This window comes from Scatophagus argus, chromosome 1 (genome assembly GCF_020382885.2).
Source record: "Scatophagus argus isolate fScaArg1 chromosome 1, fScaArg1.pri, whole genome shotgun sequence".
Classification (NCBI taxonomy): Eukaryota; Metazoa; Chordata; class Actinopteri; family Scatophagidae; genus Scatophagus; species Scatophagus argus.
The window spans coordinates 27,651,125-27,668,673 of NC_058493.1; the positions used below are offsets into that span (position 1 = coordinate 27,651,125).

The following is a 17,549-nucleotide window of genomic DNA, read 5'->3' on the forward strand; positions in this document are numbered from 1 at the left end:
AAGTCCTCACTACACTAACATTCGAGCATGACTTAATTCTTGGCCTCTTGTTATTTCAGATGGAAAACAGGTGGTCAGTAGTTCCCAGTTCAAATGAAAAAATGTCTCCATCTCCAAGGAGGGCTTCAGCAGAGTCAAATATGATCAACATAAATTCTCATATCCCTCTTTTCCTTTTGTCCAATCGTGTGCTGCGACATCAAATAGCCACATAGCCTGCCATCCAATCAAATGCGCCCCATGCCAAAGAGCCACACCCACCGGCCCTCCCAGCTCATCCTGCACTGTCATGGTGCCTGCTCCGGATGCAGTTGTCATGGAGATGGAAAAGGGCTCAGCGTCCGCTAGCGGCACTGTTACCATGGAAATGTCGGCTGCTGCCTCAGCGCAGCGAGCGGAGCCGCAGGAGTCTGTTCAGCACCATGGACAGCACGCCGCCGGAGCCGCGTTCCAGCACAGAAAGTACCGCATGCTGATTGTGATCGGAGAGGTTTCCACCAGCCACCACCTCGACGCTGCCAGGAAACAGATCACACACGGTAAGCCGACAGCAGAGGAGCGGTCAGAGGACGTGCTGCTGCAGGGAGGGACTGACCAACGTGGAGGGAGGCTCGATGCCCTGCAGCTGAAAACGTCTCCAGTTCACCTGCTGTTATATTCCTTTCAGTTTAACAAGTAGTCGGTCTCTCAAGATTTGTGAAAACGTGAAGGATGCAAAGCTCCAAAGTCTCATATTGTCAGTGAAGGGCTCCACTTTCTTTTTATCTGTCCAGCTGTTGAAGTATTGTCATCCTTTACTAAAGTAAAAGTACAAATACTATTGTCTAAAAATATTTTTACAGGTTTTACAAGTCCTGAAATCAAAGCATTAATTAATGTAAAATGCACTTAGAGTATCAAAGTAAAAGCATTATGATGCTGAATGGCTCATTTCGGTCTTATATTCAGCTTTATTTTGTATTTTATCGCAGATTAATACGTGGACGCAGCATCTGAATGTTTGTCAGTGCAGGTGTTTATAAACTCCTCTGTAGTTTGCTGCATCATGTTTTAGAAGCCCATCGCATCTTATTAAATCTTAATCTGAAAAATAACACATAAAAAATAAGTAAGTAATTCAAAAGTAGTGTACTTAAATATACTTAAATACTGTTCACTTGTGTAGCCGTCTAAAACAACAACAACATCTCTTTCTTTGTAAAATTTTGCTAACTTGACTTCTGCTTCTTCTTATCATTTGAACATTTCCTGAAATACTGTGTGGTCTGCAGTACACCGAAATACTGCATGCAACCTCCAGTCGTGTACTTCAACCGGTTGTTCAGGGTACTACATGAGTTCACACTGAACTTTGGGGCCTTGTGATTGACTTACGAAAAACAAGTCACTAAAAAACAAGTCACTAATTACATTTACTTCAGTCGAGTAGCATTCAGTCTTTACTCATTTATAGTAAAAGTTAGAGTAAAACAAAGTAGAACCAGAAGTGGTTTACTTTAATGGAGCCCAGTCGGCAGAATAAAATGTTGGTATTGCACATTTCAGTTTCATACGCATCATATCAACATTTCTACACATTCAGACTACGTGTATGAGCCGACTCTCTTACTGACATGGGGGGGGGGGCACCTGACACCACCTCAACCAACAGACCAACAACAGACAGCAAAGGAGGTATTTTGAACACGATGACGAGATATTTCCCATTTTCCATTCACGCTGTTCTTTCTTTGACAGGTTTGCGCTCCTGGAACGTTGATCTGTCCGTTTGCGACCTGAACAAGGAGGTGCAGCTGTTTGAGACCAGACACACTGCACAGTTTTCCTCACAGGTCAAAGGTCAGTCTGAGCTCACTGAAGCAGCTAACTGATGTACAAGATGTCTGTGTGACACGCATCAGCAATGTTGTCCCTGTAAAATGTACATTTCTGACTGTGTGTTCTGTACACATGGGATCTATGGCACGTCTGTCCGTCCCTCCTCTGCTGCTCAGCTGTTTTTCCTCGCTGCACTCGAGGGTGTAAGCACAGAGATTGTCGTACTCTTGTGATCTGTGTTTCTGGGCCACATAAATAAAACTGACTCGACTTGGTGGACGTGCTCATGAGCGATCATCCCCTTTTGTTGCTTGGAGACGATTGGCGGGCTCTGAGCTGCGATGGTATCGCAGTCTAGCTGGAAGGATTTCATGTACTGCTTCCTGCCTGTCCGTCCCCATGCAGCCGGTCTGCAGCTGCAGAGAGACACAGCAGATCAGACCGCATTCAGCATATCCTTTCTCCTCTGCCTCTCCATTGTCCTCTGTGTCCACACGTGCATGAGACGTCCCGGCGGAGACGCAGCCTGCATTGATCAGGCTCACATACGCAGACCGCGTGTCCGAGTGGGAATCGATAAGAGCTGCAGGGGAGTGTAAGATCAGGTTCTGTGAGGTGAATGGAGCTCGTGTTAACGTGGACCTGACGGCTCCCCGGGTCACCGCTTAGTATTTACAAAGAAAACGCTTATGTGACCCGCATTCATATGAACTGTTCAGCATTTCCTGTAGCTTAGTGGGGTCAAACGAAGTGCTCAGAAGAGAGGGTAAATAAGAAGCAGTCAGACCCTGGTGGACATCTCTCCTCCCACACGGCTCATGGCTGACGGTGTTATGTAAAGAGTGGAAATAAGCACATCTGTTTGTTGACATCACTGCTGTGAGCGTGTTTGTGAGGATCACAAATAACAAACAGAATCTAATCGTTCAGTTTTTGATCCATCTTAGATCTGCTGCTGGACCCGCATGCAGTCATTCAGAAAATGTGTCTGGGATTGATGAGCATCAGCTGCGACCTTTAGCGTCTGCTCAGAGGTCAAACTTTTGCCTTCTGTGGTTTCTGTCATTCGACGCTCCTGAGATGGATCCAGTTCTGTGAGATCGTGGTCTCACTGCCCCACCATTCACTCAGACTCCTGTGGATCAACACCACATTCACAAAACACGCCAACGTGATCACCTGTGAATCCGTTCACTTTGGCGGTTTTATCACCTTTTTTATCATCTTCTATCTGCAGCAGCCATTAAAACGTGCTTGTTTTGCCTCGTGCTGTAGCGCATGAATAATTCAACATTCTCAGTTAATTATGCTTTTCTGTTAAATAACGGTTACTGCCGTCATGTTCACTTTCCTTCTGTCTCACCTCCTCCTGTTGCCTGCTGGCTGAACCTCCTCCCCTCCCTCTCTCTCTCTGTCCTCCTCCTCCTCCTCCTCCTCCGGTGGTGATTTGACTGAGAGGAGGAGGCTGAGTGCTGCCCGGTGCTGCCGGAGGCTCAGAGATGGCTGACTGGGAGCTTCATCTGTGGGCTCCGGCCTGAGCACACAAGCTGAAAGGCAGAATATTTCTCCTGCCATCTTATTTCTAGCAGTACAGTCATGTATTGTTCATAGCCTGGAATCCAATGTGCTGCTCTCCAGACGTGCAGAGGCCATGTTATTACAGATCTGACTGCTCGATGTGGGACGTCAGAAAGCCTTACGCGTGGTTTTTAGTGCATTATGAATGCAGTTATAATGCAGTGCTGCCATAACACACTACAGGTGTGCTCTCCATAGTCTGATATCTGTGACTGCAGTGAGAGGTTATAAGACATTAACAGGTGCGTTTGTAAAGGGGTTTTACATGACAAAGATCATGCATGTCTGGACTCATGGGACGTCTTTGCATCCAAGTAATTCACTCTTAAGGCAAAGTCAAGCAGAAACTGACAATCAGCTGAACTTGAAGCTGAACTGAAGGACATTGAAACACTTTTCTGTGTATGAGGCTGTTGGGCTGTTCCTCAGGGTTCGGTCTCGGCCCCTGACTTCCAGCGAAGGGAACTCTTAATGCTTCAGCAGAGACATTTTGCTATGCTTCCAACTTAATGAAGTGAAGCATAAAACACATTTCTGGGACAGAAAGTACGAGACACTGGCACAACTGCAACGTGCACAAATCATTTCATGGGGTCTTTGATCACAGTCAAACCGAACATGTTATTGATGCTATTGATCGCTCCCTCCCTCCCTCCTTCCTTCTTTCTCTTTGTCTTTGATTGCTGGTTCAGCCTCACAGACTGAAATCTTATCCACCTTCAGCCTGAGAAGCCACAGCAGCAAACTATGCAAGGGAAGACAGAGATGGAAGCATCACATCAACATACGACACACTGCTGCAGTCGTCTGCCTGCTGAAACACACACACACACACACACACACACACACACACACACACACAAACACACACAGTGACAGGATTGTATTTCAGTAATTTGCAGGATTTGTCTGGACAGCAGAGAGACAATCAACCTGTCCAGATTCTCCCATTAAAGTAATTTAATATGGTGTGGGAGGTCATCCATGCATTGTGTTTCAGAGAATTACATTACAGCACATTATAGAATCAGTCTGCACTGCTTTTAGTTCATCCACTTCCAAAGAAGAAGAAGAATAGGAAGAAGAATCAGCTTTATTGGCAGTATTTATCCCATACTTGGTTGAACACCCCGGAAATTACATGCAGTGAACACACACACGGGAGCAGTGGGCTGCCATGTGAGGCACACGGGGAGCAGTTGGGGGTTTAGGTGCCTTGCTCAAGGGCACGTCAGCCGTCAGGACACAAATCCTCAAAAACAAAACATTCAACAGTGCATTTATTGGGGGATATTTTCAGCAGCAGATTAACCTCTAATGACTATTTGCATTAGCAGGACGGTGTGTGTGTGTGTGTGTGTCAAGCTAAACTACTGTGTGTGTGTGTGTGTGTGTTTGTGTTTATGTCACCCAGTGCAACAGTGTGGCTTGCTGATGTGTGTTTAACGTGTGTTTTTTGGACAACAGTGGAGCTCAGTGGCTCAGAGGGAGAATCAGGCTTTGATTCACTGAATATTTGCTAGCAGGATCGTTTACATTAAGAATAAAGACAACACCAGCACAGACGACAGAACATCACCAGCCTCAACCGTTTAAGCAGAAGAAAAGCACGGATGCTGAAGAATTTGGAAATCAGTTGATGGCAGGAGGTGATTTAGTGATTTGTTGTGCTGTTTTCCATAGGTCGTGTTCCCAGAATTACACCAGTTCTTATTGAGTCAGTGGTTTGAATAAAGATGAGTGAACTGAGACTGAGATCAATTTGTTTTGTGGCGGGAGGCGGGGGAGGAGGTGCATCAGATGTGTAGAGGACATCAGCTTGGAAACTGTGGATGTGAAGGCGCCATGAGAAGCTGTGAGAGACACTGAGAGGCGGATTAAATATCCCCATTAAAACCTTTCATCCTGCTTTTCCAAGAAACGACGTGTTTTTACGCTGGACTGGTTTCCACGCTGCACGTAAGCCTGACTGCATCTCGATTCAGCCCACTGGAGCTCACAGGCCAGCTGGTGGAGGATGAGGTGGGCTGTGCTGTGCAGCTTGCTGGCATGCAAAGGTCACATTGGAAAATTGATCAGAAGCAGGCAGTAAAAATGTCTGTCCAGAGGTGGGTGCAAACTGAAATCAAAGGTCAGTCTTTTTGAGCCGTCCTCCGGTGGCTCTTTGCACAGTCTCGGTGGGCTCGTGGGCTCTCGAGATTCACTCCTGGCTCGATGGAAAACCTCTCACAGCATTACGAGGTATTCACCGGACTGGCTCCTCCTCGTCTGTGCCTCGAATACCAATTTGTTGGTGGAGAAGAGGGACGTCTGGAATATCCTGCGCAGGATGAAAATGGATGGATGGCAGGATGGATATTCTGACTTGCAATTTTTACATCAGCATTCACTTTATGGCTCTTGCATGTTTGTACGATCTTAAAATGGAAAGTATTCAAGCTCATTAGCAGAGGAATGTATTGAGATGCAGGACAGACAAAGATCAGAACCGTCTTTAAGTCATTAGTTCCACTGGAGAAGCTTTCTTGGATCAGCAGTGCTGCAGCATTGAAGCCACAGGGTAAAAGTGTGTGTGCGTAGCATGAAAATAACACCATCCAATGCTAGAAACCCTCTGAGGCCGACGTGGAAGAGCTCAGGCAGACAAAATGGCAGTGACCTCCCTGGTGAGTGGCATATGTGCTGAAAGACAGCCAGTGCCCTCGAGTCTCACAGCCTTCCTCAAGGCCTCGCTCGGCCTCCCATGAGCGAGTGTGTTCATACACACACTAATCTGCCTCAACACACAGACAGCAAGACAGACCACGTCAGGAGGAGGCGAGTCGGGCAGGAGGGGTAGGCAGCTGAGCCCTGTGCAGAAGTGAGATGAGTGATGACCACATCTATAGCGTATCTTCATCATCATCAAGCCATTTTAATAACAGAAGACTGCGCCGTGCCTCACACAAGTATGCATCATTTCCTGTGAATCTTTTGTGTGATGGTGCACAATCTGAATCTCCACCCTGGACAGGCAGACAAAAACATGAAGAGGCATTCACATCACTTACCCCCCCATGGCCTGTTTTTAGCTCCCTGAAGGTGCTCACAGATTCCCTGAGGAGTCATGAATGTTGTGTCATGATGACATGTAGGTAATCAGTGCATCCATCACTGTATGTCCATTAGTGTCTCCGTCCTCAGCACCTCCTCCGCTCACACCCTTTCCTGATTGACGGGGGAGGAGCGGGGACAGTCTGACAAAGAGAAAGATCACGTTTCATCCCAGGAGAGGAGGAGGGGGAGGAGGAGGAGGAAGAAGAGGAGGAGGAGGGTGGCCATAATGGTGAATTCAGCTGTCGCCCACACGGTGCAATTAATAAAGACTCAGTGGACCCACACTGCAGCCTGAGAGCCGATAAACAAAACCTGCTCGCATCAGCGAGGCCTCAGGGGAACTCAGGTCAATAGTGGGCAGTAAAGCTCAGTAGCAATAATTCAATATTATTGTTTATTGTCATAGACTGGAATCACATTATGAGATGATTGCATCTTGTTGTGACTTTAGTTTGTAATTAAAACAAATAAAATGTGATACATCAAAGTCAAACTCGAACACCAGTTTGATTATTTTCTGGGATGCATTTCATGATAGATAATGATATGAGAAACTATCCAGCCCTGTTTACCGACGACAGTGTTTCAGCTGTCTGATGTGGACTGCCATTGGCCACCTTTTTTCAAAATCCCCGTTGCCACGGGAACAACAAACACCTCAGAGGTTGCAACCTCCACACAAGCTAACAGCTGTTACTTTATCTTATGTTGGGGGCTTAAAGAATACAGTGGCAGGACTCACCTCCCCAGGTGCAAATCAAGTTCCCCCCAAGCAAACCTTCCTGCCATACTGACACTGTGGAGTCAAGGCTAATGTGTTGCTGTGTGTTAACAATTCAATACGTTCCCACCAAACTACCTTCAACCTTGTTATTAGTTCTGTGTGAGTTTAACGGTTTGCTGTTCATTTGTTTCAATACAAACTTACGTCAGAATATGTTCTGTTTAGGCACCAAAGTGTTTGTGTGGGGGGGTTTGTGGCCTCGGGCACTGGTTGTTGGATGAGGGGGTGGCTTGTGGTCTCCGTTCCAGTTCATCCCAAAGGTGTTGGATGGGGTTGAGGTCAGGGCTCTGTGTGGGCCAGTCAAGTTCTTCCACACCAAACTCATCCAACCATGTCTTTATGGAGCTTTGCTTTGTGCACTGGGGCACAGTCATGCTGGAATAGAAAAGGGCCTTCAACAAACTGTTGCCACAAAGTTGGAAGCATAGCATTGTCCAAAATGTCTTGGTGTGCTGAAGCATTAAGATTTCCCTTCACTGGAAGTCAGGGGCCGAGCCCAAACCTTGAGGAACAGTTCCACAGCACACCTGGATTCAATTCCAAGATCCCAAAACTTTTGTCTATATAGTGTGCATCACAGTAGTTTGTGTAGTTTGTTTGGCAGTGTTCACATCATGTGTGACACACTGTTTGATTTCCCCACAAACCCACAGCAGAGCGACGTAACAGCAGGCTGAAGCTGACAGGCAGAGACAGAGATGAGTGATGGCTGCAACAGAAAAGAAGCTGAGCAGCAATATTAAAGACACACCCACACACACACACACACACACACACTGGACACACAGATATGGTGCTATCCTCTGCTACATTCCCCTCACGTACACACAACAGGAGGACAAAAGGGAAAAAGGGCAGTGAACAACAGCCACCATAATGGAGGCGGATGCATCATGAGTGTGCAGTAATGTAATGCTGCTGTGTCAGGAAGCGTAGTGGCAACCGTATCACCACAGAACCACACTTACAAAACAGGCCATGTCTGTTCTCTTTTTCCTTTTTGTTGTCTTATAAAAGTTTGCCGTCCCTTGAGGATTTCTGCAGTGATGCTGAACCAGCAGAAGATCTGCTCATGAGTTTCTCTCTCGCACTGCACATGTCTGATTCTCCGCTGATTTCTGCCTGGAAAGGCCTCAAATGCACAGCGAACTGCCGGGTCATGTGGTTCAGGTCAGACCCATGAGCGGGACACTGATCGATCCGGTTCAGAGAGTAACCTGCGCCATCGCCAGTTGTCTAATGAGGAGTTCAGATTTTAACAACACGCCTTGAAAATTTCCAGCATTTGCTTTGGGTGTGGCTTAGGAGAACGTGTGCTGGTCAATAATTCAGCAGTCGTTATTGATCTGTCACGCAGCCTCTCTGCAGTCAGGGCTGAACATCACGAAGGAGGATCCCCTGCCTTCATCTGGACGCGACCACACACACACACACACACACGCACACACACACACACACACACACACAGTTAAGGATGAGGGAGACAGTGGAAGCGCTGAAAGACGAGCTGCACTGTGAGACCCTGTGAGTCTGTAGTCTGCGTGTGTGTGATGTGTGTGTGCTGCAGTGAAGCCGATCATGTAGAAGCTCGTAATGTTCAGCTTCTGTTGACAACAGATCTGCTGAGGGACGTGTTGTGTTACACTGCATCACAGTGCATGATGGGACAGGATAAGTAATCACTGGTGAAAATTTGTCATCTGATTTGGACTGCGACTAGTTTTTGTTTTCATCACTGGTCATTTTTTAAATTAAAATGATCAATCATTTGCTCCATAAACTTTTATAAAACAGTGAGTATGTGACTGTGCCAGGGTCAAGGCTGTAAGGCTGTAAGCACTCAGAAAAACCTTGAACAGATGAATGTTTTGGGGTTTTGTGTAAATGATTAACTCATTACCAAAGCTGCCGTTAGCTTTGAGTGGATTGGTTGACTTTTCGTTTCGTCTGCCTTTCAGCAGTGATCGGGCTGAAGTTAGCTGGGGGTTGATGTGTTCAGATCTCAGGCTGACACTTTCACATGTAATGTAGCAGCTCGGGTGGAGGATGTGTTGCATCATAAGACTGTCTTCAATGGAAGGCACAGAAAAGCATGAGAGCAGCCGTTGCCTTAAGCCAAGCCATCCTGATACACAGTGTTTACATGGTGTGTCTGAGCTCGGGTCGTCACGCCACACACACTGAATGTACATCTAACAGCTCAGGCTGCTGCTCAGGTCACACACAATCAAGTCGTGGAGCTTAAACCTCTCAGAGACACATTACTCCAGAAATACAGAAAAACCATGTGACCTTGACCTGCCGTGCGTGTGTGTGTGAGAGAGAGAGTGATGTAAGGGGTGGAGGAGGGCGGAGAGGAGGGCTGGAATAGCTGAGACATTCAGGGAAGAGACAAACAGCGTGTCCGGAGACGAGGGCGCGGCAGGCCGAGCGTCCGAGCTGCACGGCTAACAGCTGTGTGACATTCAGAGGAGACTGACGGTCACCTGAGCCGATGCTGCCTCAGTGCTGCCTCAGTGCTGCCTCAGCGCTGCCTCGACGGGGCGGATACGGTGCGCCTCACTTTCACCAACAGGCTTTTCACAGAGGAGGTCACAGCGCCATGGCAGCCCCAGCCATCGCTCGTTTCAAACGCCTTGAAATACAATTTTATAATCAGCAGGAGACCTGAGAGGTGAAACCTTTCTTTTCTGCACAGCAACCTTAAAGGGACATTTCACTGCAAAATGAAAAACACACATTTGTTCTCTTATCTGTAGTTCTATTAATCCATCTAGATAGTTCTGTTGCTGAACCCAAAAGACATAACATGTATTTCTGATTTTGAGGCGAACTGTCCCTTTAAAGTTGACAAACAACAGTCTCATCACATTTTGTACTCGTTTCTTTCTGCCCCTCCTTTGTGAGCTATTTCTATATCAAGGGAGAAATTACTTTATGGATAAAACTACTTTTGAATAGATCTGGAGAGCAGCGACATCCGTCATTTTCTCCCTGTGAATCAGATGCTATGATTCATGGGTGGGTCAGGCTGGCAGAGTCTTTTATTTTGGTCTCGGTCCCACCCAGCAGCAGCTGTTTGAGTCACAGCTGTTTGAAAAGTCCCCGTCTCGAAGAGGACGAGCCATGTACTTCCCACTAAACAGTAATAATAACTGCACTTGTAGCTCAGCCGCCTCCACAGTAAACCTGGTGTCTGTGACTGACTGACAGAATTATACTTTTCTAAAAGAGATCTGCACTCGTTGATCATGCAGCCTGTACTTCTATTCCTATTTCATACAGCAGACAGTTCATATGAATCTGATTTCACTGCCATTTGTTTTATGTGAAACAAAAACAGAGCAGTCGTCAACATGGGGTCTCATGGGCATTAACTCGCTTTTGGAGCCTGCCTCAAGTGGCCATTCAGGGAACTGCAGATTTTGGCACTTCTGTCTTTACTTTTCAGTCCTGGAGGCTTGTGGGACTCATGAGCTCAGCATAAATCCTGGTCCTGGATTAAAGATCACAGTTAGCCTTTTCGCCCATTCTGTCATCTTCAAGGAGAATCTTCTTTTCCTGATTCACGTGAACGCTGCGTTATCACTCTGTAACGGGAGTGTCCGACGGGTTCCTGAACGCAGCACGCGCATAGCAGACCACCAGGCCGGCTCTGCCTTCATCCTCATCCGCAGCCCGGCAGCAGCAGCAGCAGCAGCAGCACCGCCCCTCCCTCCCTGCGCTCCATCGCCCACACTGACGGACGGTAAGCCCGTTAATTGTCGCCCTCACAGGCTGCAGACGAGGCGGTGGATGTCCGCTCCTCTTCGGCTTTCTCCGTGTCCTCCGCCGTGATGCTGTAGACGCGTAAAAGCAGGCGCAGAGCCGATTCGGAGCCTGACTGGACTGGCGGTCCGAGCAGGCGGCTCGTTTCGATACACCGCGTCGTTAACGTGGATGCAGATGGTCGCAGTCAGTGAAGGAATCTGAGTGCATGAGGACAGGACGCGCACTGACAGCAGCCATCGAGGTGTGGTGGTGTTTTCAGGGGCCGTGGACCTAAGATAATGTGAGTAACAAGAGAATCCGTGTCGGTGCTGCTGCAGGCCTGTAGTGTCACTGCAAACTGAAGAGCCCAGTCTGTAGTGGTTCAGCACCGACACATTCATACGGAGCATTTAGTCACATGATGGAGTCTGTTTAATACTTTGTGTGAGTTTTCTCCCTGCATGAGGGTCTGGACCGCGTTTGAAATTCTGTGGTTACGGATCGACTGATATGTTTCAGGGCCGAGACCGATTAGATATCAACCACACCGATAACTGAGAACCGATAACTGATGTCTGGAAGCATAAAAATAAAAATCGTAGTGTGACAGTTTAGTATGATCAGCGGTGGAAAGTACAGTAACTAAATACAATTTGCTCAAGTACTACACTCAGGTATAATCTTGAGGTACTTGTACGCGAGTAGCATATTTTCATTTTCTGCTACTTTATGCTCCCACAACGTCAGATAACTTAAGTTACTTTGCAGAGTCAGATTGTTAAATCACAATCGAAATACTACACGAATCAGAAAAATGCTGATTATTGGGGTCTGATAATCGACCAGTCAATTTGTTCTTCAATTTGTTATGATGACAATCGATTGCTTCAGTCATTTTTGAGCTTTTTAAATGTCATTTGCTGCTTTTCTTTGTCGCCTGTGAAACTAAATGAAGGGTCTTTGGGTTTTGGTCGGAAGCAACTTAAAGACGCCACTCGAGGATATTGTGATGAGAATTATATAAAGACATTTTATAGCTGATTAACAGTGAAAATAACGGGCAGATAAATAGATAATGAAAATAATCGACAGCTGCAGCCCTGAAATCGAAGCACCTTGTCTCAGAAAATATATGTATGATCAGCATATAGGATGAAAAATCCTCGTGGTGTTGTTAAAAACGAGCGAATTAGCAAAAACAGCCCCGAGGTCGTGACCTTTGTGCAGCCACAGCCCTCCCTGTTGTGGTCCACGATGATCCTGCAGTTTGTGGCCTTCAGGCTCCCTCACCCACGCAGACTCACGTCTAAACCCACACTTTATGCTCATTTGTCAGCGCGCTCGCTGCTCCCAGTTCAGTTCAATAAATTTAGGTGACCTGATTTTTTTAAGGTGGAGGGGAAAAAAAAGCATCTACTGACCCGAAGGCAGCAGCTGAGACTCAGGACTGCGAAGCCGAGTCTGCGGTCCGGTGAGGCCGCGGCAGCTTGTTCGATCGTGTGAAAACTGCTGGGATGTGGATTAGACTTCACTCTGAATAACCCCAAACTTATGCAACCGACTGGACGGAAATGTCTAAAAATAGAAACTCAGATGACTGACAGAAACACGCAGGGCCGAGGACTTTACTGCCGTTTTATTTACGTGATGGAAATGTTGGATTTTCCTGAGGCTGCTTGTGATCCATCAAAGATCGATTAAAATCACTGACAGATTTTATAATAGATTAACTGTTGAAGTCGTTTCTCCATGTAAGTTTCATCTTACACTATATAACTTACATTTAACAGGTTCTGAGTCTTTATTATCAATTAATTAATTATTAGATTGATCATTAGGTCCATAAAATGTCAGAAAATACAATATTCCAGAAACCCAAGGTGAGGCGTTCAGTGGAGCTCAAAGAGTTCACTGATGAATCAACTAGCTGATTGAGAAAAAATATGAAGTAGTAAATGATTAATTAACAGCTTTGGCCTCTTGAAGCTGAAGACCTTTGAGTTTTGGCTTCCTGTTCGGACAAAACGATCAGACGGTCAGCACAAGACGAGCGTGGGAAATCTGTGGCCGTGCAGACGACGACGTGTTTCACAAACTGCTGGGACTCATGTTGGACGTTTAGTTTCTGTCACAAAAGACAAAGCAAAGCAGCTCGTTCGGCCTGAAAAACGACTTCAACGATTACTCAAACGGTTGCAGATGCTTCAGTCAGTTTGAAGACGTCTGAGAAATTGTGCCGCGCATTTTTCAGAACTTTATGCCAGGCTGAACAATTAAATGCAAATATTATGGCAACATGGCCGAGTGCAACATGCAAATACACAAATAACTGAGATGCAGCCTTATTTACATTGTCCACGAGTCAGCCAAACAGCAGTTTATTACTTCCACCCATCTGGGAGCCGTCTTTGAAATGTCCTTGAGTCTGAAGCGCGGGGACGTCCAGGCGGAGCAGGAGGACGGAGCGCCTCAGGTCGTCTCTGATGGCGTTTTCAGCGTCTGCTTGTTTGGTGACGTCTGAGTGCGGCTGAACGGCATCAGATTTCACTCTCTGTGTGATTAGATTCTCCTGTAGACGCAGCCTCCTCCACACCCGCCTGCAGTGTGCTCTGTGAGCTCCCATAATGCCTCAGGGTGGGCGAGGCAGAGCGCTGAGCTCAGCAGGATCGGGCAGGGTGGAGCGCAGAGAGACCGGATGCCCTCTTCTGGTTTGGACTGGTGTTAGATTCGCTGCTTCAGTGTGGTTACTGGAACTCAGCGCAGTCCAGCATCCAGCGAAACAGAGAAATCTGGAGGCTAATTTCTGTGTTTAGACCAAATGAGTTATTAATTACCTACAGATTAATTGATAGCAATAAGTAATCCTTAGTGACGGTTCATGGCCGTCAAGGCTTCACCCTGAAGACCTCAGGATGTGGTCGGCGCTCGGTTCAGTTTGTTGTGCACAAGGTGACAGTCTGTTCATCCCACACACGTTTTCTGCAGCCTGATTGGTTCAGGATTCTGTCGGGGACGCCATTCGAGCTCTACAGTCCGTCTCGACCCTTCTGATCGGCCTTTACCGAGAACTCAGATCGAACTATTTAGAGCCAACAGTAAAGACCTGTGGCCAATCAGTCGCAGCACATTCACAGCACATATGAATCTAAAAACAGAATGTAATGTAAGAAAACCAATGATTATAAGTCTGTTCACACCGGAGCTTCAGCACTAAGCAGCAAAGTGCTCATTTAATTAGACGTGTTTGTGCTCAAGTGGTTTTGTTTTCAGGGTGAGCAGTGAACCTTAAATGACGACATCGTGTAGATATGGCGCATCAATGAGAAACTGAATATTCATTCAGCAGTTACATTCAAACTTCCTTTGAGTCACTACGAACACAATCTCTTAAGTTGTTTCAGTGAATTAGAAATTTTTCAAAGCAGCTGCTCATAGTTACTGCTGATGATCGAACCAGGAGAGTTTAAAGCCTGCTGAAGTGAAGCTGAAGCATCTCAGCCCACATGATATCAAACATGATCACAGCGTTCGTAGTTCCTGGAGTTAGTCTGAAACTGTCCCGAGTGAATGATGTGTTTGGAAAATATGGCGCTTAAAAACAGAATAACACTGTGAAACTGTATCTTTGGTTGTATCTGCATGAATGATATCAGTGCTCAGTGCTGTGCGACGTGTGATCCAGCTGATCGCAGCAGCTCTCGGCATCGTGAAGGTTGCTGCTGCACCACAGGCTCGACTTGAGCGCTTTGATTGTTTCCCTCAAGGCTCACGTGAAAGCTGCTCTCATGTTAACACGCGTGACGGCGGAAGCAGCAGGTACAAATCACCTGCGTGTCACAGTTACGTCCCTCTGAGGAAATGTACACCGTAATGCTTTTTATAGCCCAGCTCGGTCCTCGTTGCCATGATTCACTTTAACGTTTCATTTCGTGCGGGTGCAGCACTGATTTCAGTGAGCTGTGCTGGCTTGTGTGTTCTGTACAGTCTGCCGGACGATGGGGGTAATTGATGATTTGGGATACAAGAGTCATTTGCCAGTTTATCGATGGATCACAGGACCCATAAAGAAAAAACATCATCTCTGCTTTAGCTACACACAGTCGATGCGTCTACTCTGTTAGTAGTCAGTTCATACTTGGTACAACAAAGTACTTATATCACAAAACTGTAACGCTGAACTCTGCACTCAAATTTCCACGTTTCTCCGGCCAAACACACTTTGGTCCAGACAGAAACATCTCAACAACGACGGACTGTCATGAAACCTTGTACAGACTTTGTGGTCTCCAGAGGATGAATCCAGTGGACTTTGATCATCTGCTAACTTCTCCTCAGACTGCACCATCCAACGGTCAAACGTGGCGATCTGTCAAAGATAGCGAGGAGGATTACTGGCTCTTTGACAGATCATATTATGAGACATTTCTGTAAACTGACACAATTGGAGACTGAAAAATCCTAAATTTCAAAGTTTGTGCAGTTAGCATCATTGTGACAAAGTCAAAGTCCAGTATGATTCATCCTCTGGGGATTGAGAATATAATATCATATCCAATACCTTTTGAGTTACTTCACTGTGGAGGTTGGACAGAGCAGGCAACTCACCGTGTGACTGTGTTGAAGTGTTCTGATAACCAACACTAATCATTACCACCTTTTATGTGCTCATGATTGCAGCAGGGCTAAATATTGACAATAACTGCACTCATTATATTCACAATCAGCTTTCCCTGCTGGGACTAATAACCCTCTCAGTGACTCCGACCAGTCATAACGAGGGCACCTTAGAAAGGAACCGTATCATGTGTCGCGCTGCCACTCAGAGCGAACAAGCTCATCGTGATAAACAAAAGCTGCCAGCTGGAAACCGAATGAGCCACGACCTGCCATGCAGAATAAGCTGCACCTAATCAGTTTGTTCTTGAGAGCCTAAAAAAGCCAAAAATGTCTTTGATTGCTCGACTCATTCTGAAATCAATCTGAAACCTCGCTGGGAAAAAAAACAGAAGATGATGTAAATTGAATGGAGCTCAGTGTGATGCTGAACTGAGGAACGGGGCTCCATGGAGTCAGGACTCCCTTCCTTCGACGTATTGTCTTGGAAATGCTGAACCACCACAGCCCACAGCTTCCTGTTTGTATTTTTAACACGTCGCACAGAGTGACATATGCAGGACATGTTCTACTTTTGCCACGAGGGTCACAAATAAACACACAGCTGACATCCCTCTTGGCCTGGTGGCATCTGAAGCTGTGGCCTCCGTGGCTGCAGCCCATTTCCCATCATGCACCAGAGGCACGAGTGTGTGGGCTCCCTCTGCTCTGGATCTTTCATGCTCCAAACACCCACTCACCATTAGACGTCTCACTTGGATCTTCAAGTGCAGAGGGAAGCTTTTTCTGCAACATCTTATTTTGTAAAGCTCAGCGAAACAAGACAAAAGTTTTGCTCCTGATCTTCCAGGAGGATTTTACTTACTGGGCGTCTGGATCTTGACGCAGCTCGGTTTGCAGCCCCAGCAGCATTAACATACGTTTTATGTGTTGAAGCTTCTCTTGTCGTTTATCGCTCATGTATTGTTTCTCTTCCTGTCGGTCATTCAGAAGTGCCTTAAGGCAGGGCTGTAGTGCAGTAATGTTAGATTGCCTTTTTACAGTCCAAATCCTGACGCTATTGAGTGAAGTCATTTCTTCGCCTCCATCATCCACAGACCAGTCAATGTCCAGCTGTTGTAAAGGACCAGTCCTAATGCACCAACTACCGGTTATCTTTCAGAGCCAGCAGTGCTGACACAGTCCGACCACAGCAGCATCCATCCCCCCTCAGTTACTTTTCCATTATTATTCTGTGATGTTCAGCCTGACGAGAAGCTCGAGTCGCAGAGGCCCAGACTGCATTTGTCGAGTATTTGTTTCCATGATAACAGTCTGAATGAGGGCACACAAGTGGTTTTACAGGAGATTGTCCTTGGACGTGTAACTTGAAATAGTAATGAGAGGAATGAGGCGGTGAACAGGCTTCTCAGACACGCAGAGCATTTATATTAGTTGGCTGGATTGGAAGTCGGGTTGCTGTAGGGAATCATGAGCCCAGATATGCTTTTCTTAGCATCTACACCAACATTCAGTCTCCTTATTAAAAGCTGTGGGGTGAAGAAGGTGTCATGCAAAAATACCCAAAATGCAAGATTCCAGATTGAAAAACCAAAAACTAACCAGGCTGAATGCAGACAGTCAAGGCTGTGGTGAAGTAGCCTTTGAAAGCAATGAAACAGAGAGGCAGCAGACAAGCTCTCTGTGAGCTGACAGCTTACAGGAAGTCACCCCATCATGACTTTGACTCAGTGAAATTACTTCAGCTTTGTGTTTTTTATGGCTGTGGCGGTCAGCAGCGAGTCCTAACAGAGAAGAGGAAATGTTCATACCTGTCGTCTGTCCGTGCAGTTTGAAGTCACGGTGGTGTTGAAGCTGTTTCTGTATCTTCCTTTCAGCACCTTCAAATGTGAAAAAGTTTCTTAGATCA

At 46.4% G+C, this 17,549-nt stretch overlaps 1 protein-coding gene across 1 annotated transcript in view; it reads left to right on the top strand.

The window, feature by feature from the left end:
* Positions 1-252: 252 nt before the first annotated feature.
* map1aa (microtubule-associated protein 1Aa) overlaps positions 253-17,549 on the top strand; it is a 29,569-nt gene continuing 12,272 nt past the window's right edge. Inside the window, exons 1-2 of the mRNA XM_046396270.1 lie at positions 253-539; positions 1,738-1,839. Of these exons, the coding sequence (XP_046252226.1) occupies positions 290-539; positions 1,738-1,839 (352 nt within the window). The 5' untranslated portion in view covers positions 253-289. The remainder of the gene's footprint in view (positions 540-1,737; positions 1,840-17,549) is intronic.